The sequence below is a fragment of the Panthera pardus genome, unplaced genomic scaffold (genome assembly GCF_024362965.1).
Source record: "Panthera pardus isolate Hobbes unplaced genomic scaffold, ASM2436296v1 HiC_scaffold_15, whole genome shotgun sequence".
Taxonomy (NCBI): domain Eukaryota; kingdom Metazoa; phylum Chordata; class Mammalia; order Carnivora; family Felidae; genus Panthera; species Panthera pardus.
In genome coordinates this window covers 64056028-64083278 of record NW_026526710.1, presented here as the reverse complement: position 1 = coordinate 64083278, position 27251 = coordinate 64056028, and the positions used below count along the sequence as shown (strand labels likewise).

The following is a 27251-nucleotide window of genomic DNA, read 5'->3' as shown; positions in this document are numbered from 1 at the left end:
AACTGTTCTCATTTTATCATCTTGTTTGTAGAGCCCCTTATCTCTTAGTTTGCAGACTATGTGTTTATGAAATGCCTAGGATGATTAAGATTTCTTCAAGTTAGAGGTCACATCTTCTATCATCGGGGTTCCTTTTTCAGCAAGTTGAGTGTTGTGACACCCAGCCTGGGCTAAAAATGTCTTCTTCCCTCAGAAGGCAGCTATACCACAGTTGGAAACTCTTAGAGGAGGGTGGATATCTCTTTCCCCTCACTCCCACCCGAGGGCTCAACTTCTGGGGAGACGGCTCTGGGAATGTGCCCATTTTAGTCTCGTCTTCTCCCACCAGACTCTCCTGGCCTGGCTGGCACTCCCCATGCAGCCATTCCTTGTTGTGATTGCCTCCAGAATATATTGTACACTTAGAATATAGCCCCGTGAACTATGGCATCTGTCATGTAGCCAGGAGTGTGGGTCTTGACTGACCAGAGAAGTAGCCTGCAGCCCTCTCCTGTTCTCCTGTGACCTAAATCTTTGGAGGCTGCATTAATAGAGGTTAACCAATAACTTCTGACTGTGATGGTTGATCATGAGTCAACCCCAAATACTCTAATGCTTCTTACCTGTGGTCACAGATTGATCACAGTCTGGTGTAATACCACTGGGAGGCATGTTCTGGACCCTGTCCAGATGGTAGAGCTAAGTGGCAGTGCCTTTGTTGGTACCCAGCTTTTCCTGCTTTCCAGTGTTCTTTCCCCTCCCATAGAGTTGGCCTGATGACACAGTATTCTTAGAACTAATTGAAGCTGTCTTTACTGTCATGGTAGTAAATAACCAAAATTACTTTTTCACAAGAATTTGAGTTTCTCACACAGGCGATCTGTAAGAAAAGAATACATGGTTTACCCTTGAAGGCTTCTGGAACACCTTTGGAAACTGTGAGAAACAATAAGTGAATTCTGCTTCCCATCATCCCATGGCCCCGGTGGGTCATCAGTTGCTTGCTCCATCTAGACTGGTACACTGTCCATCTTACACCAAAGATGCCAGAGCTGAATGTGGGCTCCCTCCTCCCCTGACTTGAGGCTTGGGCTCTTCCTTAGATTGATCCATGGGATCCCCCTTGGCTGGGAGGTGGGGAGGAGTGGTGAAGGGTCCAAACTGGGAATAACACTACATGGTTCCCTTGCCCACATTGTGTCTTTTCCCCCAGACTGCTTCTTCTGGTTCTTCTCAACAGGTGCATCTTCCCTTACTTCATATCCTGAGTTCTGTCTACCCATGGTTTAAGTTTTTTTAATTAAAAAATTATTTTTAATGTTTTATTTTTGACAGGCAGAGGGGGGCAGGGGCAGAGAGAGGGAGACACAGGATCTGAAGCAGGCTTCAGGTTCTGAGCTGTCAGTACAGAGCCCGACACAGGGCTCGAAGTCCTGGACCATGAGGTCATGACGTGAACTGAAGTCGGATGCTTAATTGACTGAGCCACCTAGGTGCTCCCCTCTATCCATGGTTTAAAATGAAACTTGATGTCTACACCCCCCAGGTCTGGCTCTTGATTTCTGAATGAACATTTAGCAAACTGTAAAAAATCCCTTTCTCCATACCAGCAGACAGGATTTCAAGGCAATTACCATGCTAGGAGCTCAGAAGTCTTGTTTTGAAGGTCAAAAGGTGAACTTTGGCACTTTATTTACCTTCCTATTAGAATAATCCTAGTCCTCCTGAGACAAACTAATGTGCTTAATTGAAGGAGAATGCCGTGTTTAAAAGAAATGTAAAGCCTACTGATGTATCTCAAAAATATTTTCCTACTTTGAAATGCATGATAATAACAAGGAATGTTTCCTAAGATTGTAAGGGCTATGCAGGCATTACCTGTCATTGTAGCACTGACTCAGTTTCATAGGTTTGTCTGTGGAACCAGAGGGACGTGAATCTGGACGCCCTAAATCCTAACTTTGTGCCTCTGACCACTTTGGTGTACTGCCTCCCTGGAAGAGAGGACTCCTCAGGTTCTGGCTTCAGTAACTGTGTAGAAGTTTTGTGCTGAGGCCAGGAAGGGGGAGGAAGGGAGGAGACACTCTAGAGGGTTGAAAATGAGTTGATTAGAGGATCCACTCTACCTTCCCCAGACACCCGGTTAGAGCTGTCAGACCAAATCGATGGAGTTGAGAGAGGTTGGCCTACAGATGGTACTTAAAGCCCTGGGAACGGATGACGTTATCTTGGGAGAGAGAGTTGGGGAGGAGGAAAGTTGGTAGATCTAAGGCCAAGTAAATGTAGTGTTCAGAGATCTGGTGGGGGAAGAAGAGCCCGGTAAGGGGGTGGGAGTGGTGGCTCCTCTGACGCAGCTATTGGCTGGGGATGGCGTGGGGGGGCCGGGAGTACTGTTCAGTGCCCGGGCATGGTGGACGAATGGGGAGTGCCCTGCGGTGTGTGGGGCTGTCCTGTGCACCCGAGAGCTGCCTCCCATTGTTCCACGTCAGCTGCCCAAAGTGATCTTTAAACATTCTTTGTGACTCGCACATTTATGCTGCACTTTGGTTTTTAGGCTGCTTTTTGGTCTCCCTTACCTCCTGACTCCTCACCCAAACAATGTGGAAGGGCAGGCTTTTTCATCTCAGCTGTTGAGAGCTGAGGCCTTGAGAGGTTCGGCAAAAGTCACCAACCTGTACATGACAGGCTGGGGTCCTGGAACCGACTCTCCTCACCCACTGCAGGGCTCTTGCCGTTCTCCTCTTCTGTGCCTCTGTATGGCTTAAATCTGGAGAACTGGCTTTCCAGCTGAACCTCCCACAGGGGTGCTGGGCTTGCACAGGTTAAGTGGCTCCATCCAATGGGAAGAAGCCATCATGGCTGCTGCAGGACAGGGTCTGCAGGGAGGCTGTGTGAGCTGTCACGCAGGACCCTGGATTGCTGCTCTGCGGATGGTCACAGAACAGGTGAGACCTGAACCTTGCCAGGTTCTGTGCATATATAACACATGCCAGAGGTGGATTTCAGGCAAATACATTCCTTGCCTTTCCCTGTTCTCGGCCTTTCTTTCATACTTTACCCCATCTGTGTGTACGTGGGCGACTTCTGGGTGCACGTAAGATGTGAGCTGCACATCTTATATGTGAGCTCTGGGTATCAGTTCCTCCCCTGGAAATGACAACAGTTCTTTAAATTCTCAGAGTAGAGAAGTGACAATGTACTAGTAATTAGACACTGTCCAAAGAACCTCCTGCCTAAAATATCCATCTCCCTAGCCTGTCACTTTATTTAAAGTATTACCTTTCTTCTCAGCTGAGCCAAAAACTATTAAAAAATATACTTCTTATCTGAGAGGATGTCCTATGTGTCACACCTTTTAAAATGCAGCTTGGGTCTGTTGGCTCTGATTCCTTCCCCCATTGCTGCGGTTGAGAGCCTCATCCTTCATTTGGGTCACTGCTGCAGCCTCTGAACCAGTCTGTCTTGACCATGTTTCTTCTCACTCCCAAGTCTATCCTTTGTGCCACTGGGGAGGAGGGAGTGTGTGTTTTGTGGTAGAGGGTCTCAATGTTAAAACAATGGTGGGGAGGGGGGAGTATGGGAGCAGAGCAAGGGGGTAACTGGTGGAGTGGAGTGCCGGACGTAGGGGTGGGATCCAGGGCTCAGGTGGTGACATTTGCCTCCTGGAGAAGGCAGAATCCTCCTGTTAGAGATGGGGAGGAGAAAAGCCAGGTGCTGATGAAGCAGGAAGGTTGGTAGGTGGGGTGGCAGGAAGTTGAACTGTTCCAGGACTTTCCCTTGGATTGCTAAGATTCCTATCTTGATAGCATGTGGCAGATACTGACATGTTGGGCGAATAATGCACGGATTCCACAAATGTGCCTCATAATGGAGGTGTCCTCCAGAAAATTGCTGGGATGGGAATAAGTCCCATGTGTGTGGGGAGAAGACCAGCTGAATCTGTAGGGTGTGCTGGGATCTAATGTACTGTCACTGCAGAGACGGGTGGCCAGATGAGAGGACTGTCTTTCCTGGCCCAGGTGACAGGGTAGCCAGGGTGCCCCGACATTTTTCTAAGGACTTGTGTCAGGTGAGCTTGTGAGCCAGTGTGTGGTTACCTCTGCCCTGGTCGGTGGCCAAAAATGGTCTTCCATCCAGCTTCCCTTGCACCTGTCACGGGTGCAGTAGAGCATGTAAGAGAATCAGACTTTGACAGCTGCAAGGGTCCCTAGATACTTTTGCTCCAACTCATTTATTTTACCGAGGATGAAACTGAGTTCCAAGTGGGAGGCAAGGACTTGCTAGGCCCTGCACTGAGTTTGTGTCAAGGCTTCCTGGGTCTTCAGCCCCCCAGTCAAGGGCTCCCCCTAACCATTGGCAGAAAGGCCAGCTCCCTAGGCCACAGTCAGACCCCCATTTCTGCTCAGTGTGTGTCTTGATGCGATCTGAGACCTCCGGCCAGGCCCAAACCTCCTTGTGCCTTGGCCAGGATGGAAAGCATGCTGAGTGAAATGGTTGAGAGACCTCCCTCAAAGCAGTGGCTGGCTGAAGGCTGGCCTCGAAGAGGCAGGACCACAGAATGAGTAGGAAAGGGCGGGGGAAAAAATCTAGAGCAGAGGTAGCATCTTCTGGAGCAACATAGAATGGCCGGTACGAGGGGAGCACATGTGGGATTCTGGAATGATCTGGAGAGAAATGATGAGGGCAGCAGGGGCAAACTCGAACCCCGAGTGGCTTGTTACCTTCTCACTCGTAGGCTAGCAATAGCCCTTCAGCCTTTTACAGATCATGCCAGAAAATATTAAGAACCTTGACTTCTACAAATTCAATTATGTAATAGGTTATGGTTCCTCCACTAACGACTTGATAATAGTGTATTTTAAAAAGTTTGTGGATGAACTTTGGTTTTTCAAATGTCCATCAAATTTTATTTTGGAGCCTGTGTGTGTTTGCTGTCTTCTCTCCCAAGCGAAGAATAAATGACTCTGGAGTGTAAAACGGCTTCACATTTTTCTTCAGTCAAATTTAGTAGTACCAGCTGGGTGATCACACAGAGTAGGGACAGAGGGTTACCTGAGCCCGTTGGAGAAAAGTGTTACCTCTTTAATTAGTTGGGGATACCTTTCTACCTACTTCTCTCCCTCCCTCCTGTCATGTGACTCACTGAAACTACTTATTAAACCTATCATTTATTAGCCTGAGAGTGGTAGTTGAAGTGGTTGCACGCCCAAATGATTGCGTTAAGAAGCCACACTGCAGTGGCCACCCCCGCATCCCAGAGGCAGCAGCCTGGCGCGATCGCACGGAGCATGGATGCCTGAGCCCACTGCCTGGGTCCGAGTCTCATGCCCCCTCTCTTTGGCTGTGTGCCTTTGGGTGAGTCCTCTTGCTCTGTGTCTGTTTCCTCATCTGTGATGTGGGGATGATCAGAACAGGACCTTATTCCTAGGAATGTTCTGAGGATCAGTTGTTTGATATGTGGAAAATGCCTGCACATGGAAGATGCTACTTGAGAATTAAGTATTAATTTTTTAAAGCATTCCATGATTGACTGTATCTTTAAACCATATCTTCACATTGGTGTTTTAAAGATTGCAAATGCATTACACAGGTTTTTACAATGAGTTCTATAGTACGCAAGGAATGAACAGTCTAAGAAATTAAGGTCCTGAATGTGTGTGTGTGTGTGTGTGTGTGTAGGACCATGTCTTAGAGCAGTTTTAGCTTCCTAGTGAAGTTGAGAGGATGTTAGAGAGTTCCCATGTGTCCCCTGCCCTCACATCTGCACGTCCTCCCGTGTTATCTGTATCCCCCACCAGAGTGGTACATTCGCTACAATGAATGAACCTACAGACCCGTCACAATCACCCCAAATGCGTAGTTTACATTCGGGGTCCATGCTTGATGGTTGTATATTATGTGGGTTTGGACGAATGTGTATGACACGTACCCATCATTATGGTACCCATCAGTAGTCTTGCTGCCCTAAAAGTCCTCTGTGCTCTACCTGCTCATCCCTCCCTCCAGCCCCCCCATCCCTCACAACCACTGATATTTTCATGTTTTCCCAAGTTTTGCCTTGGCAAGTAGGGTAAAAAGACTCAGTATATCATCATGCAAAAGGGATTCAGTGATGAGGGAAAACAGTCTGCAGGCAGCCCACTGGAGCTCCTATTTGAGGTCAGATGCAAGAAACAGAAACAACAGAACTGCCTGAATAGTCATACTGAAATTCCCAAATTGAATTCTCCATGAAGGGATGGTTGGATTTTTCAAAATTTCCCTAGGCAATCAAAATTTAATATTAATTGGCATTTCTAGGAATTGGGAGTGTCAAATGAGTTCACTCATAAGGAGTATCACAATTTGAAACATTTGATACACATTTGAAAAAAAAGGAAGGGCTTTAATTTGATAAAATACCTTAGAGTTGGGGGATTTCTATTCTAGCTTGGCTGCTTTAAAAAGTCACCAAATAAAACTTATTACAGAATCAAGTAATTAGAATTGTCCCTGAATGTCTCCTCTGTCTCCTCTTTTTTTAACAGGGCAGATCTTGATGGGCACTGAAAATCCCTTTTACTTCAAGCTTCAAAAGCTGTTTATAACCCAAGACAAAATAAAACCTGTCCACACAAAACCCTGCACATAAGTATTTAGTTTTACTCCTAATAGCCGAAAAGGGGCAACAACCCCAACATCTGTCAACTGAAAAATAAAAATGGTAGATCTATGCAATGAAATACTGTTGTTCAGCCCTAACATGGATAAACCTTGAAAACTTTATGCTACATGAAAGCCAGGCAAAAAAAAAAATCATGTGATTCCATCTATATGGAAGTTCAGAATTCGGGAATCTGTTGGAGACCAAGTACATTAGGGAGTGTGTTGGGGGTGGGGGTGGACGAATGGACGGGCACTGGGAAGGGGCTGGTAGTGACCACAGGGCTGCTTTCTGAGGTGATGAAGATGTTCTGACATTGATTTGAGCGATGGCTGCACAACTCTGAGCATAGTAAACACCACTGTACACTTGAAATGGATGAATTGTGTGGTATTTGAGTTGCATCTCCATAAAGCTGTTAACCTCCCCCCACCAATAATAAAAAGCGGTAGCAGATTTAGAGATGCTATTTTAGAGAAGGTGAACTGGAACTGTATTTCCTAGATGGTATCATTTGAGCTTAGACTTGATAAAATAAGACTGACAGGTGGGATGTGGGCAGGGAGGCAGGTATGAATAATACTGTTGTAAAGAATCCTGTCCAGAAAGATTTGTGTTTTCGTATGCATCACCTGGAGGGGGATTCAATACACACATGCTAACCAGTATGTCTGCAAATCTATTCTATATGCAAGAGGGTTTTTCCAAACCATAAGCCAATCTTTTAAATTTAAGTGTCATTAAAATGAAAATTTAAAAAAATATTTAGGTGTTAGGGTACCTATAGGACTAGATCCTGGGCTGATACATATCTTGGCGGCCTTGACAGTCCCACACAGCAAGGAAATGAAGTAAAAAGAGAATGGGATTAAAGAGAACATCTGGGCGGTGGGGTGGCAGGTTGCATAGCTCTCTGATCTTCCCTGGGTTCTGGAGGCATGGCCCACCTGGCACCTCATCTTTGGCCCTTTCTCTGTCCATTCTCCACCAGCCAGGAAACCAAAACAAGGCTCAGCAAAATGCACCATGCCATTGTGGTTGCTTACCTTGTTGATGACGATAGCTTCCCAGTTCGGCCCTGGAGCCTGTAGTATTCCAGGAGACCAGGACTGGAGAGGATTCCAGTACTGGCAAGGATCTTCATACATTCCAGGTCAGCATGTGATGAATACAAAGAGGGCTGCAATCGTGGTGCCCATGGCACAACCATTTTCCTTCATTAGGCGACACAGAAAGGGTGAGCTGCCCCAAAAAGGCTCTGGGAGAAGAGCTAGCACAGTGTGACTTTATGTATCCTTGAGAAAGATACCTGGAAACTCCCAGAAAGCTGGCTTCCCTCATCCTGGGCGCACCTGCTCCGGGAGAATATTTCTTAAAATCTAAAGCTATGGATTTTGATAAGTGACACTAAACACTAAACACATGACCTTTGGGGGGGGGGGGTCTTACAATTGAGGAGGGACTTCCAGGGAAAGTCCAAAAAGGTTTTAAAGACACACAGCAAGTATAAATTCTGGCCCTGGGAAGGTTTTAGGATTGCTTTAATTATGCAGCCCCCCAAAGATTCAGAACCCAAAATCTTTTCAAAGGTGTGGTTAATCATCTGCATTAAGACAGCCCCTCTGTTCATAGGGAGTCACTGTTGAGTTTTTTAGAAAAGGAGTTTGGGATTATTTTTTGCCCAGAGGACCAGGTAGCTCCGTAATTAGGTTTGTACCCCAAAAACTGCTGTGCAAGGAAAGACCGGGAAAAGCTTTAAGTCTTCGGTTCAGCTCTCTGGCCCCTGTTCTGTGACTGCACTGCACAGCCAATTCCCGTTTCTGAACTTGTAACTCTTAGTCAAGGTCAATGTTAGCATTATCAATGATGTGGAACAAGGTCCACTGGGGTCTTTGCCCAGGGTCTCAGCCATCCCTGATGTTTTCTCCAGTCTGAGGCTACTGGTCTTTTGTAGGTTTTTTTCAGCACAGATGCTGTCTTTTGTTTTAGGTGTCGCTTTCTTGTTGGCCTTTCAAGGGAGTAATTTCACACACATAGAAACTAGTTCAATGTTTTACCCCACGTAGGTGTGTAGTGAAGAATTGCCATGTGACTGGTGGGCCCCTGAGTCCCCCTTGTCCTTCCCTTTCTTCTCCCCTTCCTGCTGCTGAGAGGCTTGTGGTTGCTCCAGTAGGCCTTAATTCCACTTCTGGGGTCCCTGTTGACTTACCACCCGTGTCCAAGGGCATTTGGACTGTTACTCTTGGAAAGTACCCAAAGCCCTATTCTCTGCTGGGCTTGGCAGTGGAGGGGGAAAGAACACCGGGATCTGTGGAGGAAACCCTGGCTTTGGATAAATCATTTACACTTTGTATTGGTTTTTGTGCCTGCAAAGTAGGGGAAGGAGTGTTAGCTGACCTGCCTCACAGTGCCAGTGGAATGCTAAACAGAAATTTCAGATGCGATCGTGTAGTAGGCTAGAATTGAGATTGATTACTGTGAATTTTGATGATGCCTGTTGTTTAGATCTTCTATTTTATTGCTAATTCCTCACTGCTTATATCTGTGCTATATAAAAAGGTATTTTATAGGGGGCACGGAGGTTCCTATTGATAGGAACTGTTTGTTAGAACCAAGATCTTACCCTCTTGCCCAGCCCAAGTGATGAAGGATCCTGTGATCTCTCAAGGCTATTTTTGCCCTAAAAAGCTGCTGTTGCAGAAGTTCAAGGCTTGACATCAGTATGGTCTCTTCATCCACTGAAATGGTTTCATTCATTTACAAGATTAAAATCTCCAGGAGTGGGTGCAGGTGGGGAGGAAGTCTTGGCCAACCTCAGCCCCGAATACTGTGAGGAGGGGAGGGGTCGGCCCACACAGACATGCAGGTGGGATTTCCCAGATGGTGCAGACCTCAGGCTGTGTCGGAGGCCTGCATGTTGAGAGAAGGCAGGAGGAGCCCTAAGACTTCAGTTTTGCTAGAGCTGTTTTTGCGGCTCAGCAAGTTTTCCTGACAACCTAACGAATGGTTGATTGGCTTTCCATTATTAAATCTTTTCCAGCCCATTAAAGCACGTCTTTGTTTTGAGGACTCAGAGGGGTTTCGAGACCTGATGGGTATGATTCTTTTCTATCTCCGAATCCACAGACTTGGGGGACATGGTGCCAAAGAGACCCATTGTTGATAAATAACCAGAGCCACTGCTCAGTGCACATTTGCTCTGAGCGCGGCAGTTCCTTGAATGACCTACTAAGCCACAGGGGTGCTTTTACTTTCACTTGGACCTCTTCAGGCTGAAGCAGATGTTTTTCCCAAAGCAGCCCCTCCTGTGGTTGGATGCACAATGCATCTGAGGACCCCTGACCTCTGGCAGGAAAGAGCGCTGAACTGGATGCCCAAGTGGGGCTCTGCAACTTGGAGGGACTTTGAACATGTCATGTGGCGTCCTTGCCTTGTTTGCTCCATGGGAAAGAGAAAATGGTAGGAACACCTACTTACAGCTGGTTTTTCGGTACTGGTTTCTTAGATAGCCTCTGAACTGGTCTTGAAGGGAGAGACAGGATTTGAAAGTGAGGATGAGGGAAGGCAATGGAGAAGGAAGAATTCTGTGTTAAGAGGCAACAGGAAGAAAGCTGAAGAAAGTGTGGGAGAGCCTGGACAGTTCCATCTGACTGGAGCTAAGATTTTGTCACATGGCACTGATGACGACTTCCTGATGATTTGTAGGTGTCAGTATTCACTCTACCCGGGTGGTAGTCAAAGCTCATGGAGTCGAGCTGGTTGCCCACTCCCCCCAAAGTTTCAGATTTTTTTTTTTTTATAGCCTGAAACCTTTGGTTTCCTAATCTCCCACTTCCCACAACCCTATATGTCCAAGGTCCCCGGTGAGGCTCCAGAGTGCAGAGCACACTGGGAATTCTGCCCTAAACTCAGCTAGGTGGCTGTTTCCTGTGGCACCTGCAATGGAGCCAGCTGAGGAAAACCTTTGGTCACGTGAGGCCCTTCCCCGGGCCATACTCTCTCTCACCTTCTATAACCCTCCCTTTGGGCCATGTGAGTGAAGTAGCTGGAAGCAGGAAGGGGGACTATGTGTGGAAGCTAGAAAAGAGCATGGTGAGCTGGAATGGACAGTCCTTGCTTAGCTAGGGGGACCCATTGAAGAGAAAAGGTTAGAAAGCTCTTACCCTTCAGATCTACTAGCAGAACGTGGGCATTGACATAGCTAGCTGCCCAGTTTTGCCACTGATCTGTCAACTGACTATTGCCTGAGAGAAAGGCATGAATTCTCTTCCCCCGTATCAAATCCCTTGTCCAGGATCTCTTGGAGCCTTCATTGTCTGGGAGAGCCTCTGATCTGTCAGCTTTGTTATTTTTAAGGAAAGAGAAATCAAGTCGCAAATACTTTCTTTGACCTGAGCTTCCCTTATTCCCTTAGCATATCTTTTTCTTAGAAGCTTTGCAATTGAACTTAATTGTTGCTTAGGCTCTGGTGCATTTTCAAATTGACACCTGCACAGTTCCCCTTCCCGTATTAGTCTCTGGGACTCTTGAGTTTAGTGACCAGAATATTGAATCATCATGAGATTCCTAAGGCAGTTTGCTTCCCCATGTTTTAGGTCTATCGATTTGTGCCTGGAGTCAGTAGTCTAATTTTTTAAGCTATATGGGCAAAACTCTGTGAAGGTTGAGTGTGCGTTTTTGTAATCAAGTAAAGCCTGCAGCAGCATTAGTCTAAGATCAGTGATATTCATAATCAAGGTACAGAATTGAGGCATAAATTTCTAAATAGCTGGCATGAATGACCAGTTGGCGGTACTTTCCTGTAGCCAAACTGAGTTCTCTTCGCCTTCAGTATCTATTCATTCATCACGAACTATTTATTGAATGATTGGGTGCCAGACTCTGGTTTGTCCACAGTATGTCCCAGGGCCTTTGGTTTCCACCATCAGCCAGTGCTGAGCACCTGCCCTGTTTCCCCACCCCAACCCGGTCCTGAATGTCTCATATTTAAAGGGTCGAAGAAAGCATTTCTAGATTAGGAATGGGAGGGTATGGAGAGAACACATAACTTAGAGTCTCTGAATGGAAGCATGTGGAAACCAGAAGCAGGGATGGAGGGCTGAGTCCACAAACATGGTCTCTTTTGAGGCAACCCCTTACCAAATGGAGCAGACTCCCTAAGATAACCAAGGTGGGTTCAGCTTTAGGTCCAGGTGTTAGAATTTCATGGCCAAGGAAGAGAATCATGAAATATCAAAACAGCACGAGGGATGGAGAAATCTAGTCTAGGGATTCTCATGGTACCCAGACTAGCGTCACCCAGGAACTTGTGAGAAAGTACATCTAAAAATCGTTGCATTCCCAAGGGACAGTATTGGCCTACTGAGGGCGATAGGATACAAATCCTAGAGAATCACTGAACTTCTGGTAGGCTTCCATTTTAAGGCTTGGAAGTTTGTATACTGGCTTTATGGTTGAAGCTGTTTTCTAGTGAAGAGAACCTTGCCCTATAGCCAGAGGGGTGTTGGGCAAGGGGTAGGGGGTGGTCTCTGAAATCTGCCCTCTGTCTCCTCCAGCACAGATAATGGTGTTTCTGATTGGCCTTTGGGAAATACAGAGGGCCTGATGTAAACATGGTCTCCTTAAAAGTTGGCGTGATTAGTGCTGTGTAAAGAGGCATGGTTTTGCAATTGGGCACATACACAAATCTTTTGAAAAGAGAATTAGGTACTTAACCTTTTTGTCCCACTTAACACATTTACATGTATCAAATATAATGTATACAATTATAGAAGAAACAGGCTATCTCGAAAGTGGCCAGAATATTTTAGGGAGTTGTGATCTGGAAGATAGGAGGGATTTGTTCATTAGTACACTAATGGAGATCTAATAACATTTTGTAGTGAGGCATGTAAATATTCAGTAGCTGGAGCAACTATAATACGGTGTCAAAGCCACAGGGTCGGTCTGATAAAGCTGGAGTTTCGTTTGTTTTTTCTTTTGGTTTTTTTTTCCCCCCTCTCTTCTCAACTGAAGGAAATGTCAAAGTTGCTAGAATTTAGTAAAACTGAAGGTGTGGTTTTTATTCCATCTAAGTTTGTGGGTCTCTGAATTCTATCCAGTAGGCCCCAGGTTAAGCAACCTGGAAGTCGGAGATACTATGAAACTGTGTTTATTTTTCCCAACTGCTGGCACTAGCAGGCATGAGTATGTTCTTTGTGTTGCGTTCCTGTGTTCTAACGTCCAAAGCTGCCTAGCCTGTGCCATTATGTTAACTGTGTGCAGGTATCAGTAATGTAAATCCAGTTGACAAAACTGATTTCTAGGTGATTGGCCATAAGCCGTTTGCTAGAATATTGGAAATTAAAGGCTTCTATTGTCTGCACCCAGAAAGAATTGGTTAAAGATTCTGTTAAGCTTCTCAAAGCTAATCTTTGTTTTAGATTCCACGTTGCGCTGTATTAGGCTGATGTTGACAGATGTAGGTTGCAAGGTATTTGAACTGCTAGTTTAATTGTGGTAGAAATGTGGAATTAAACATCCAGGCCCCACCCCACAATTGGATTGTGATCCAGTTGGTTTGGTGTGGGATCCAGCTGAGATCAGTTTGGGAGCTCTGCAGGTGTTTCTAATGTACATGCAGGGTTCGTGAACAAATTCGGGTTCTTTGCAGAGTATTGCCAAAGACCCTGACTTGCCTATTGGGATCTGATTGTCCTAAACTTGACATCTTCCCTGAACACTGCCTGCTCTTCCTTGTCTTCTACATGGCCTGATGCCTCTGCCTGGAGTGGTCTCTGGGAACAGATCATCATGAAGGGGCTGGCACGCTGAAAACGTTGACTGCATCCTTCAGGCCCCAGGGTGTGTCATGCGAGGGTGCTGGGCAGGGCCTGGGTACATTTGAATGAGTGTCTTAGAAATAGCTTTCCAGCAGTGATGAGAACAGGTGGTGCTTTGGGAGGATCTGGGAGAGAAGGGGTGAGGAATGGGATTTGGGTCTAGATGAGAAAAAGAATGGAGGCACTACAGCCAGCTTTGATGGAGTAAAGGGGAGAAAGGAGTCAAGGGCCCTTCCCAAGTGCCTCCTCGTTGCCGTGCAGAGCACCCCAAACCATCCGTGCAGGGAGCAGCGTGGGGATCTGGGAGAGCTCCGTTTTGGATGTGCAGACTTCTGGAGTCCTATGCAGCCTCCACACGTACTTGCCCAGTTGGGGGGTGGTGCAGGTGTTTGGCTCCCAGGATCAGTGTGGGTGGGGAGCTGTAGCCAAGTGTGGACAACTTTGGGGTGGCAGGGGCACTAGGGCAGATGAGATCCCCTTAGAAGTAGCCTGGAGAAATGAGAGATGCTGAAATGTACCTTCACAGATGCCCTACATCGAAAAGATGAAAGAATAAAGCAACATCTATGAAAAACTAAAGGACCTTGTGTGTTGCTGGTCTCTTGGCAGAGAGGCTGTGTGGTACCAAGAAAGAGATGGGCTTTAGCCTGGGGTGTTCACATGCACCTGGCCTCAGGAGCCAGCTGGACTAACACAATTTACTGGGATGTGTTCATTCACTGATAAAGTTTTCAGAGAAGAGTTGGAAAAGTGATACTTACTTGGCACTGTAAGGTACAACCACATGTGTGTCGTAGTTCGTCCCACCCAATGACCATGTTTAAGACAAGTTTATAAAGTGTAAAATAGCACACAACATTTGCTTCTGGTGCTCCTCCTCCCCTAACCCCCCAAGTTTGCGTTCCAAAATGTTTATGACCTTAGTAGGTAATTGTGGTTGATATAGAATGTATCACACAGCTCGACTCTAACCTGGATCCGGAATCAGAGTGCGGGAGTAGCGGGAGGTCTTCGGGGTCCTCTTCCAGCCCCTTATGTTAAGAGCAAAGAAAAGGGCACATTCCCATCCGTGCTGAGGAGCCCCTAACCAGTTTGTCACCCCTGCACCTGCTTATCTGCCAGTGAGAGTCGGGCTTGGTTAAGCTCCCCACGGTTCTGTGAAGCTATCACATGTGAGAGGAGACAGCCTCTCTCGGGAGCACCAAGTAAGTGGAGGGCGTGGGTTCATTTTGCTGCTGCCTGTATCAGGCTATACCTCGGAGGTTTATAGATAGAAGTGAGCACTCTGAGAGCCGCTGTGAAACTGGAGTGGGAAAGTGATACTTGGATGTTAAATGCGCTAAGTACTTCTACACCGTCGGAAGGTTCAATTTCATCTTACTGAAGAGACACTTAGAACTCTTACCGCTAAATACAGACTGAGCAGTTTCTAATGAATATTTTTGACGGCCTTCCCGAATGACTTGAGTTGGGGACTGTGCCTGAGCACACATTCCCTTATCTGGTGGAGGGGGGAGGGTGTGGCAGTGCAAGAAGTCGGTGCCTGATGGCAGAGGGACTTGGGGGATGCCCATCTGCCTCGCTCCCTCTGGGAACCCCTCATACAGGGTACTCCTTCTGGGTGCTCCCTCCAGGTGCCCAGGGTGTTTGTCTGCCTTCCCACGTGGAGGTTTGGCTCTCTTGTTGGAAGGGGTCATACCTTGCCGGCCTTACTCTCCTCTCCCCACAGAACCATTCTGCTTCAGCCCTCCACACGACTTTACCTAACTTCTTCGTTCCAGGGTTTTGATACCCTTTTGTTTCAGTATAGCTGTGTGTTCGTAGCCCTAAACGTTGTATTGTTTCTTTGCACTTGAGTTTCTAGAGACAGTATACCACATTACTATTGTCACTTTTTAGTCAGCATTGCTTTGAAGATTACTTTTAATTTTCTTGGCCTGTTTCCCAATTATGAACTCTGTACATGGTACTGACACAAATCTCTTTACTGAACAAAATTCTTAACGCTTTGGATCCCCTTTTGCTAGCATAGTTTTGTTTTTTGTTTTTTTTTTTTTTATAACTATAGTAGATCTGTGTTGTGATGAGGGTGTTGAAAATAGAGACTCCATAGACAGGCAAGAAACAGTAGATTGATTATCCCATTAGTGAACAGACTATATTCTACTGACACCCAAATTTCTGGATGATTTGTTGCTAGAGGAGGAAACGATGGAGGGGCTTAATGATGTGTTCAGAGACAGGGTGTCCTTCCTGCCGTGCCTTAGCTGGGCTTCCCCTCCCTCCTCTTGGGCAATGGCTCTGTGTCGGGGGCTTTATGCTGTGAAGGCAGGGTGGTCAGGGAAGAGCAGCTGAAGAAGTCCTGTCAGGCTTTAAGCTGAAGAAGTCAAAAGCCAAACTGTACTGAGGACACCTGATTCACATCTAATCTCTTGCATTAAGCCTAGATTTGTTCCGGGGCAAGGAGGTGTGGCTCACTGAGGGATGCCGTCTTCTACAAGAAGGAGCGTAATGAGAGTGACATCCCAAACGGCCTGTTGTGAAATGGTGCAGACAGAAACCTACATGGGAGTTTGGGCTTGGTGTCTCGCTAGCTGAGAACTCTGGGTGTATTTCTTGGCTTTCCTTAACTTTACCCTTCTCTTCTTTAAAATGGGAAGACTGGCACCCAAAAGTCTTAAGAGTCCTAAGCAGGGGGTACGTGGCTAACAGTTTTATGTACCATCCTAGCATGGTGTAGATAGGTGGGAATTGCACCAAAAAACAGTAATACAAGAGCTGCCAAAGGCAGAGGGGGCGTGAGTACCAGGCATCAAGAGTTGGGAGATCAAATAGAATCCTTTTGAGCTAGCAATGCTTCGGGCAGCTGTAAAGTAGGAAAGGGGTGAAGAAGCCCTGTGTGGTGGCTTCAGCTTAGCAAACAATGGAAGGAGTGACCAAAATAAAGCTGGGCCTGGAGCACAGCAGAGCTGGGCTAGCAGAGGCTACCCTTTGAGGTCCGAAAGCAAGCCGGGGAGAGAGGTGACCCAGTATTCGCATACAGAGGGTCCCAGGAGGAGGGGGTGTGCTGAGAGAGGTGGGAGTAGATGTCAGAAAGCTGTCAGGGCACCTGGGGAGCTCAGTAGGTTGAACGTCCAACTTCAGCTCAGGTCATGATCTCACGGCTTGTGAGTTCGAACCCTGCTTTGGACTCGGTGCTGACAGCTCAGAGCCTGGAGCCTGCTTTGGATTCTGTGTCTCCCTCTCTCTGCACCTACCCCACTTGTGCACTCCCTCATGTGCTCTCTCAAAAATGTTAAAAACAAAAAAAACTTAGAATGCTGCTCTTACGCATGTCAGAGGTGGTGATGACTGGGACTGAGGTACAGAAAAGGGGGCACAGAAATGCAATAGGACATACCAACGTGGGGCGTGAGGGATTCACGGTGATTCCTAGGTTTGTTGCTGTCGTTGGTGAGTGGAGGCTGGTGCCACTTCTGTGGGCAGGGCATGGTGGGAGGAGGGATGGGGGAGAGACTTTGGTGCCGGGAGGCCTGAGGATTCAAGGTTAAAGTGAGTGCTTGCCCTCCACGGGTTCTTAGTTCAGTGACTAGTGTGTGGGCAGACTGTGGCTGCTAGAACACAGGGCCAAGTATGAGGACAGGGGTGCCACACAAGCCCCCGGGTGGGGCACGTGGTGTTGCCTTCACATCCAGGGTGGTGGTTCTGGAGCTGTTCTGGGGTTTCTCTCAGAGTCGGTTGGAATGGTGTCTCCCTGAGCATTCTGTGTACGTGTTGTTGATTGGGATGCCACAGGTGACAAATTACTCTCCACGGGAAACCCAAACAAGACCGTATTTCAGCAGGATTTCTTCAAATAAAGTTCCCACGGTGTCTGGCTGATGAGCAGAGCTTCCCTTCAGTGGAGCAGCCTCGGGCATTGAAGTGGTACCTGCTTCCACTGTCCTTCCCAGGAGGGCCGCATCCAAAATGGGGAGGAGGGGGGATTGACATTGCTCAGGGAGCTCAAGGCCTTACACTTGTTTGGTGGTAAATGTTTTCAGGAGGTGGTCTAGCAATAGTCCTGTCTCTCGGGGATCAAAGATGGGGAGCCGCTGTGAACTGGGGAGCAGCTGTGTGTGTTGGTGGCCCGTGTTTTCCCCGGTTGCTGGAGGATGCGTAGGTCCCTTAGGGTCCTGTGCTCTTGCCTGAGGCACAGGCCTTTGAGGGACTTTTCCCGCTGGGGGTAATGCATACTTTCCTCACAGACAGCCTGGACCTGAATAACACTTGGGTACGAAAACCCTTGGCCATTGGCTTCTTTTTCTAAAGGGGGTTCTGCTGGGCTTAGGAGAAAATGATTTATTAAAAAGCAAATTGACCCGAGTTGCCAGCTAAGTCCTATTCATAACTGGGATGAATGGATGGATTATGTTTTTGAAGGATATTGGGTAGAATTCCATGCTTACAAATACCTAATGCAGAACCAGCCCGAAATAACCAGGATTTGAAATGGAGTGCTTTTCCCCACCTATACTTTCTATTAGGACTTTGGTAGTAAAATCCTCCAATGTCAGAGACTGAGGAGATCAGTCGGGGAGTCCCAAGTCACAGCCTGTTCTCTAGAGGTGAAGAGACAGAGGCCCAGAGAAAAAGAAGTGACCCAAAGTCACACAGCAGGTAAAACGACCAGGAGTGACATCAATACAAGGTGGAGTGCGACAGTGTCTTAAAAGTGGTACAGAGGCAATGATGTAGGCTTTAGAAGATGGGGAAATAATGCCCTGCTGGGATGCCTGAGTCAGGATGTGGGGGGGGGGGATTTGCTTGGAGCAGAGCTTGAGAGAAGGTACATGGCAAAGGGGCGAGGTCAAGTAGAGGGAAAACCATGCAGGGCGGTGGTGGGGAAGTGTGCAGTTTCAGAGCCAGTAGTCCAGTTTGGCTGAACTCCAACACCATCATTGCAAAGAAAGTGTCGAGATCGTCTCCTATAACCTTGCAGCAAATTGGGGGGATGGGTGTACACTCTGCAATGTGGTGAAGGGTTACAAAGCTCCCGCTGATGGCCAGAACCGGGCCTCGGGCCAGATCCTTAGACTGAGAGCCCGGCGATCGTCTGTAGCATTGGTTTTCCACACTCATTCAGGGTTTTGGTGCTGGGGGCAGACATTGTTGAGGGTTTCAGACGCTCAGCTGAGGGGTTTGGACTTGATTCAGTAAGCAATGAGAGCGGTTTGCTTTTTTGAGTGGGAAAAACCTGGTGAGAGCTGTACTTTAGACAATCGAGCAGGAGTTGGGGACGGATCAGGCACCTGGCTACCCACCTCGAGGTGGCCCAAGGATCAACTAAGTGAACAATCTTGTCCAAAGTCAGCTGGCTAATGAGTGCAACTGAGGTTCAAGTTTGGTTTTAGGGCCTGTATTCTGGTTTCCAGGTGTTTGAGTTGGAAGAAAAGTTAACTACACAGAACAAGAGAGTGCTGTTGCACATCATTCCTCAGGCCAGCCAGTTCGTGGGCAGTTACCAGATAACGTACGTGGACCCATGTACACCCAGCCTGGTCATGGATTAGGGTTGGGAGTGGGCAGTATATGCACAAGTGTGGTGGAGCTATGTAAAAATCACCTGTTAAGAATACTTGAAAATTGTTTATTTTTGAGAGAGACCGAGCGCAAGCAGGGAGGGGCAGAGAGAGGAGGACAGAGAATCCCAAGCAGGCTCCAGGCTCTGAGCTGTCAGTACAGAGCCCAATGCGGGGCTTGAACTTGCAAACCGTGAGATCATAACCTGAGCCAAAGTCGGATGCTTAACCAACTGAGCCACCCAGGTGCCCCTCAATTAAAAATACTTTAGAATGGGGGTGCCCAGTTGGTTAAGGTCCAACTCTTGGTTTGGGGTCAGGTCATGATCTCCCTTCATCAGGCTCTGTGCTGACAGTGTGGAGCCTGCTTGGGATTCTCTCCCTCACTCTCTGCCTGCCCTGCCCCCTGCCCTCACATTCTCTCTTGCTCTCAAACAAACTTAAAACATTTTAGAATGGTCTAACAAGAGGTGAATTTGGGGCTCCTGGGTGGCTCAGTCAGTTAAGTGTCTGACTTCGACTCTGGTCATGATCTTGCAGTTTAAGAGTTAGAGCCCTGCATCAGGCTCTGCACCGACAGTGTGGAGCCTTCTTGGGATATGCACACCTGCTCTTGTGCTCGCGCTCTCTCTCGCGCGCGCACTCTCTCTCTCTCACACACACACACACACACACACACACACACACACACACACACAAATAAGCTTTAAGAAAAAGTGAACTTACCTGACTTTAGCCTACATGTCAACATCAGATCTAATATCCATCAAATTAGGCAGCAGTTAGCACTAATGCCATTGTCCACACGTTGTCATGCCCCAGAGCGTGTTCTGTGTCTCCAGTTTGCTGTGTGTGCTGCTGCCTCAGGGAGCCTGGCAGCCCTCACCCCTGCCCCCACTGCTCTGGCTCCTTCTCTCCTGGCATCCATATGTAGCTCCCAGACAACCTTCCTGAGTTCTTTGGGTAGTCGTTACTTTTCCTTTGCATGTGATCCTCTGCTCAGGACTAAGGCTCAGATGCATCCTGTGCTTATCGATTTATTTTAGGTCGAACGTAGAGGCTTTCGCAAAACTCCAAGCCTGTGGGTGTGGCTCCTGCAATTCAGTTCTCCTTCTGGCAGTTATAGGTTGTCTTAAAGATGGCGTCAAGCTCAGGTCTGTTTCAGAGTGTTCACGGTCGAGGTCTGGAGGTCCAGCTGCTAATACTCTTAGTTGTCTGGGAGGGCTGTGCTTCTGAGCTGTTTTCTAGGGAGTTTATTGTGAAGTATTGAGAAGAGAGGTGACACCTGTTGTTATCCGCAGGGTCCGGTGGAAGTCCTATGAAATTCAGTGAACATGGGAAACACAAGCATCTGCTACAGGCTTCTTTATACAGCATCTTTCAATGTAAAGATTTCTCAGAAACAAGGGGAGGAAAAAAAAGACACTCTAATGACAACAGGGATATCCTAGAACTAGAAGAGATCTCAGAAAGCCACTTGTTTTCCCTCCACATATTTGGTGGGATTTACATGTTTTCAAGTAATTGCTTGTATAGCCAATTTGGAGCGTCCATTTTTTCCCCCATCTTAATGGTGTCTCTGGCCAACGGTATTCACTCAGATCCATCCCCATTTGATGATTTTGTGTGAGCTGAGACCACATTGCTCTTTGCTGCACTTGAATGGTGGCTATGGGTTAGGGTTTCTTCAGCCCAGCTACCACACCTGAGCCTACTTGGGGCTCCCACGCCTAGCCCAGATCTCTCCTATCTTTCCAGTTGTCCTCTGGTTGACATCGGTGTCCTCACGCTGCTTCCCCACTTCTTGGCTGTTGATCCAGATCAGAAGCAGGGCCGGTATTTGTTCCCCTTGTTGATAAGCTGCAGTCTACTTGGGTTGATAATGAGCAGCCTGTGGTGCTTCTCTGTTCCTTCTGCCTGTAGTCTGCTCTGCCCAGGAAGCCACAGGAGCTGGTAGTAGTAGTGGGCCAGTGCTAGGACGTCTGTGTTTTAAACTCACTTCCACGTTCCTAGGTTTTCTCCTCTGGAAGTGGGGTGATGGTTAATCTCTAGGAGTATATATTTTGTGCCATGTGCTCTAGAGGGACTGGAGACGGAGAGCAACGTGTCCTCCTGGCAGTGGATTTGTGAGCTGGATGTAGATGGCTGAGTATAGCCCTTACAAGCAATTTGTTTGCCAAACCTGTTTCCCAAACATTTGTGTTCATTCGTTCTCTCTCTCTCTCTCTCTCTCTCTCTCTCTCTCTCTCTCTCTCTCTCTCTCTCTGCTTGAACGTCCATGTTCCTTAGAGGTCTGAGAGGCTGCTCTTGCCATTACTTGTCACTCATTCTGCTATCTGTTTTAAAGGGATAAATATAGATGCGTTTATATCTGAGGGAGAGTATCTTCTTTCCCCTTTCCATTTGGTCTTACTGAAATCCCTCTGACTGCAATTGATAGCTGTTTCATCTCATTTCTGATAAACTTGGAGCAAGATCAGTCTGGTGGTTAATAGCGTCTGGTGGCTTTTATGATACATACGTATGAATAAGAAATTCAAAACCATATCTTCTGGCTCAAACACAAAAGACCCTTGCTTTTGAAAAATTACATTTGCAGTGGCACAAGATGGGCATGTTACAGAATCAAAAGGTGAGACTGTATACCTGAAAAGGCATATATGTAAATTCTCAGGGTGTGTATATGTGCGCACGAGTGTGTGTATGTGCATAGAGAAACGTTTTAGGGTGTGCTGCATCCAGAGAGGAAGTGAAAGCATGACCGGCTAGCTGTGCCTCCCTTCTTGAGGGCCCTTAGGAAGGGTATGTGCTATTTGTAAGCCCTTTGCTAAACTCTTCCTTCTCCTGTTTGTGGATCTTGTGGAAGCCTCCAAGGGAGGGCAGACTGTTTTGGCAATGTTCTTCATTGTTATCCTTAAAAGAAGGCAAGATTCTCTTGGGCTCGGGCCCTTGTCAACAGAGCCCCTGGAAGGCAACAGTTTTTCCACAGCAAGTAAGTGACCAGAGCTCTTTCCTTCCAGAGATGAGAAGAACCAGTCCATCATAGTCAGCGGGGAGTCTGGAGCCGGCAAGACTGTGTCAGCCAAGTATGCCATGCGCTATTTTGCCACGGTTGGTGGCTCAGCCAGTGACACCAACATTGAAGAGAAGGTCCTGGCATCCAGTCCCATCATGGAGGTAAAGCCTTTCCAAATGTACTTGGCTTTTCTGGCTGGAGTTGCTTCCTCTGGCAGCAAGACTGCTGGGTGTCCAGCCTTATGTGGTTGCCCACAAGAATCCTTAGAAGTGGTGCATGTGCCCACATTCGTGCTTCCCCTGAGAGTCCATTGTCTACAACTGAGGAAAAAATTCCAAGGTGCCCCTAAGACCACAGAATTGGGAGTACTCTAAGCTGGTAGTGCCTTTCAAGTCCTTAGTATAGAGTGGAGTGTCCTTTTCCTGTCCTCCTTGTCCCTTGACTCTGCTGGATGCTCTAGTGAATGTCCCTCCATTCTACCTTCCCCTCTGCTGCTGGTCCCCTCCCCTCCTGCCATGTGTTAGCAAATCTGCATTTCACCTGAACCATCCAATGCTTGAAGGTCTGCTGGATCAGGAGGGCAATTTGCTTGGGCGGGGGTGGGAAGACTATGTAGAAGATTCCTTTTTTCTCCTAAAAACATTTGGACATTTTATTTTATGTGGGGGTTGACGGGAAGGGTGGACCAAAAGCTATGCGGTGACACAGAATCTATTGATCCTCAGAAAGCAGTTACCAATGATGGCATGAACTGGCCAGCTTGGGTTCTGTCTGGATCTTGACTCCTCACCCCCAGCCTCAGAGCAGTCAGTACAAGTACAAGGCCAGAGAGATTTGCTAAAACTTAGATCCTGCTGTAACTCATCATGTTTTAGGGTCACAGCTCCATTTCTCTTTCTTTCCTCCATAAAAACTTAATTCTGATAAAGTAGATCGAAATGGGCACGCAGTCTCTGGCCAGCTTTGGTTTCCTGCCTCTGAAATGGAGGCTCTTGATTATCGTCTAGGTTACAGTCTGGTAGGAATCGGCCCCCTGCCAGTTTGGGGCAGCTCCTTTGTTTTAGGAAAAATTCATTTGAGACTGAAAGCTGCCAAAATAGCATTAGATTTCTCTGCAGTGCCTTGAGCCCCATCGATTAAGAGCCAAGTCACCAAGATGATTGGTCTCTCAGATTCTTTTGGAGCTGGAGGAAACAAGAACCTGCCTGGACCTTCCCAGATCCCCTCTCCACCACCCCCCCTCTTCCTTTACCAAGTGCTGTAGTAAATTCTGAGTCTCAGTTCATAGGAATTCATGGCTTTTACAGGCATAGTCTCCTGACTACACGGTTGGATTATCTTGTAGAACTTGCATTCTCTGTCTACTGACAGAACACAATATATTCATTAACAATTCAACAAAAGCCAGTTTCCATACTGTTCTTATATGGATTGGGAAATGGTCAATACAGTTGGAGGCATTTTTATTAAACAGATGTGAACAGGAAAACTTTTATTCTGTTACAATAGTTCTTAAACGTGACTGCATCAGAATCACCTGGAGGGTTTGTTAAATGAGATTGCTGGACTCACCCACAGTGTTTCTGATTCAGAAGGTCTGGGGTAGGGGTCCCAAAACTTGCCTTTCTATTAAGTTCTCAGGTGGTGATGATTCTGATGGTCTGAGTACCACAGTTTGAGAACCATTGGCCTATGAAAAAGGTAAGGGCTCACTGGAAAATATGGACGAGTAAAAGGAAATAAGTCCCTGCCTAACCCTACAGCTTGCTGAGGATTGTTCAACATTTGGGTCTGTTTCCTTTCAGTTGTTTCACTGAGTATTGCAGTCATAAACCTTATCCCCCATATCATTGAGCTTTTTTATGAACTGCCTTATTGGCTGCAAACATGCTAATAGTGTTGGACATTCAACTTGTTGATAGCCTGTTTGCTCATAGCATTTATTCTAAGCCCAAGATGGTGGCCTGGCCATGGCTTCCATTCAGAATGTGGTGGACCATGGCTTCGGCCTACCCTGGACCATCCATCTGTGCACCTATGAATTGAGGCAGCTAAGATTGTAATCTACAGTTAACATCATGTTTCATCTCAAATGGGAGTGAAGCCAGGCTTTCAGCCTTTCCTTTGCCCCTGAGTTTCAAACCTCAGTGCATTTTTAAGGTAGTAAGTTTTCAAAGCTACAGAATGCTGCCTCTTTTGGAAGCAGTATATAGTTCTTCTAGGCAAAACAGAGAAGGGAAGTTCTCTCTGGCGACTGAACAAAGTAATTTTAGTCGAGATGATAATTTAATGAAGGTAGATCACCACATTAAACATGTTCAAGACAAGATTTTTTAAACTTGTTTTATGGTAGTTAAACATACATAAAATATACCATTTCAATTATTTTACATGAACAATTAAGGACATGCACAGTGTTATGCAACCATCACCATCATCCATTTCCGGGACTTTTTCATCATCCCAATTTGTACTTGTTAAAGAACAACTCCCTGTTCTGCTTTCCAGCCCCCAGACCCTAGTAACCTCTATTCTACTTTCTGTGTCTATGAATTTGCCTGTTTTAGGTATCTCTTATAAGTGGAATCACACAACATTTGTTCTTTTGTGTCTGACCTATTTCACCTAATGTTTTCCAAGTGTATCCATGTTGTAGGATGTAGGAGCATGTCTTTGCTTTTTATGGTTGGATGACATTTTGCTGTGTGGGTATGCTGTATTTTGTTAATTCATTCCTCTGTTGATGAATCATTGGGTTTTCACCTTTTGGCCAGTGTGAATAATGCCACTGGACAGTAGCATGCAGGCATCGGAGTTCCTATTTGGGGAATGTTTTTTTAAATTATAGTAATCTAAAAAGATCTAACATTTCAATATCTATTATGTCCTGAATGGGCTGGTGCATTGCTGGGGATTCAGGGTACTTTGGCATGGGAGAAATGTGAGAACAACACACACTCCCCAAAACACACAATGTGGTTCACTTGCTAAAGTCTAAAGGGGAATGTACACACAAAGCAGCCTCCTCATGCACGATGTCACGTAACTAAATGCTACAGTGGTTTGGATGCACAATGTTAAATTTCTGCCTTGTGCAAATTGGTACTTTGGAAACCATCTGGGTAATTCCTTAGGGCTCAGTCTGTCAAACTACAGAACGTGGTCATCTTAGAGACTGTCCCTTGACCTTTAAGTGTTACATTTGAGAGAAATCTTGGATATAAATGTGGAAAGGAAGAATCCCAGCCAGGAAAGAACTCTGGGTGGGTTAGGAAGTGTTGTTGTTGAGCAGAGAAAGCAGCTTCTACGGTGCTAAAACTGAACTTTTCATGACTTTGGAGTCTAGCTGGGTCCTTGTGTCAGGAAGCCCAGTCAGCTTTGTGGCTCCTCCGAGGGTTATAGGCAACACAAGTTTGTCCTAATCAGGAGACAGTTGATGACTGACGACTCTGCCCCTGTCCCAGCTCAGGACGGCACCTCCTGGCTGAGCAATCAGTTATGCTCCTCGATCATCTCATTATTTCTGCACCCTGGCAACTGCAGCCGCCTCCTGGGGAGACAGAGTTGAGGACAATCTGAGACGGTGGAATCCCCAGCCAGCTGCGCTAAGTGGCAGTTGTTTGAATTAAAGGCGACTCGAGGGTGGATTGGGATGATTTACTCTCCGTGCCAGAGCTCTCTGCCCCCACTCTGTGTAAGAGCTTGCCAGCCTCCCGGCAGCGATTTGCTCACAAGTCTGCACTGATTAAAAGGATATTGGTAATCAAGAGACTGTTAGAGCAGGGACAGAACCAAGTCCAGACCAGATGCATCATGTAGCTTCTTGGGATGACCAGAGTCTGCATGCACACAAGTCCAGGGGCCAGAGGCTCCCCCATCCTGGGAGGAAGGGGGGGCAAGGGGTACAATGAGCACACACAATATAAACTAAGACCACTTACTATGTAATTTTGGGGATTTGACTTTTTTTAAGCTCAAGAAACAAGGCCTACAACTATTAACCTATTCATATGAGAGTCTGCACCCAAAGTAACTTTGCTCTTGTCTTGTGTCAACACACTCTGGCCATCCTACACTCAGGTGCCCTGTCCCTTTGCCCACACCATATCCATCACTAGAACCCCCTCCCTCCCTGCTATCAGATTCTACTCACCCTTGAAGACCCTCAATTTACACTCCTTAAAGCCATTCCAGTTGTGCTGGGCATGGCTAATAGCTCCCTTCCTTGTGCTTCCACACTATGGGTATGTCTCTCATATTGTATAATCCTAATCCTACTGAAGTTATTCCGGGCCATTTGGTCTCACTACATATTTGCATATGCATAAACAATGAAGAAGGTGGTCCTCTTATGTCCTATGTGAATGGTAGTGTATTCTGTCATTTTTGCAACTTTTTCCACTCAACATCTTTTAAATTTATCCATGAATCATACTCTAGCTTTTACTAGCTTTATAGTGTCCCATTGTGTGAACACACTACACTTTATCTGTTCCCCTACTCGTGTGCATTTAGGATGGATTTCTTTTTTTATTAAATACAACCTGCCTAGAACATTCTTGTGCTTACCCACGTGTACACTTGGGTATTTTTCCAGGTGATACTTAAAGATAGAGTTGCCTGTTAGGTGTGTGTATATTCAATTTTACTAGATAGGTCCAGTTACTTTTCAGGATGGTTGTTCCTGTTTCCATGTGAGCCGGCAATGTAGGAGAGTTCATTTGTCCTCACACCCTCCTCATTCTGTAGTGTCAAAGTTCTTTGCTGTGGCCCCTCTGGGCTGCTGTTTTAATCTACAGTTCTTTGACTGCTGAGGTTGTCTTTTCTTAGGTTTATTGGTCACGTGAGTTGTGTGTGTGTGTGTGTGTGTGTGAGAATTTCCTGCTGTAGCATTGCTCATTTTCCAGATTTTAACCACTTGCATCATTTTTGCTTTTTTTGTTGTTTTTGGTCTGTTTTTCTGTTATCTATGATAACTGGGCTTGTTTTCCTTATGCATCAAGACATTTCCCGAGTCTGGATAACCAGAAAAATCTAGCCACAAAAATCAAGTGAGACCTTTACACACAAGTTGGGAGTCCTTCCTACCTAGGTTGAGTTTATGGGTTGACGGTAATAAATAACCTTTTTGTGGGTGACGTTACATACTTTTGAAAGTACTTACAGGTCTATCATTTCTCAAAACGGCCCTCGTGAGGTGAGAAGGATAGATCTTTTGACGGTGATCGTTA

At 46.6% G+C, this 27251-nt stretch overlaps 1 protein-coding gene across 2 annotated transcripts in view; it reads left to right on the top strand.

The window, feature by feature from the left end:
* MYO5B (myosin VB) overlaps window positions 1–27251 on the top strand; it is a 338549-nt gene that overhangs the window by 170687 nt on the left and 140611 nt on the right. For both annotated transcript variants that reach the window (XM_019464074.2, XM_019464075.2), the window contains exon 5: window positions 22025–22181. In XM_019464074.2, coding sequence (XP_019319619.1) covers window positions 22025–22181 — 157 coding nt within the window. The remainder of the gene's footprint in view (window positions 1–22024; window positions 22182–27251) is intronic.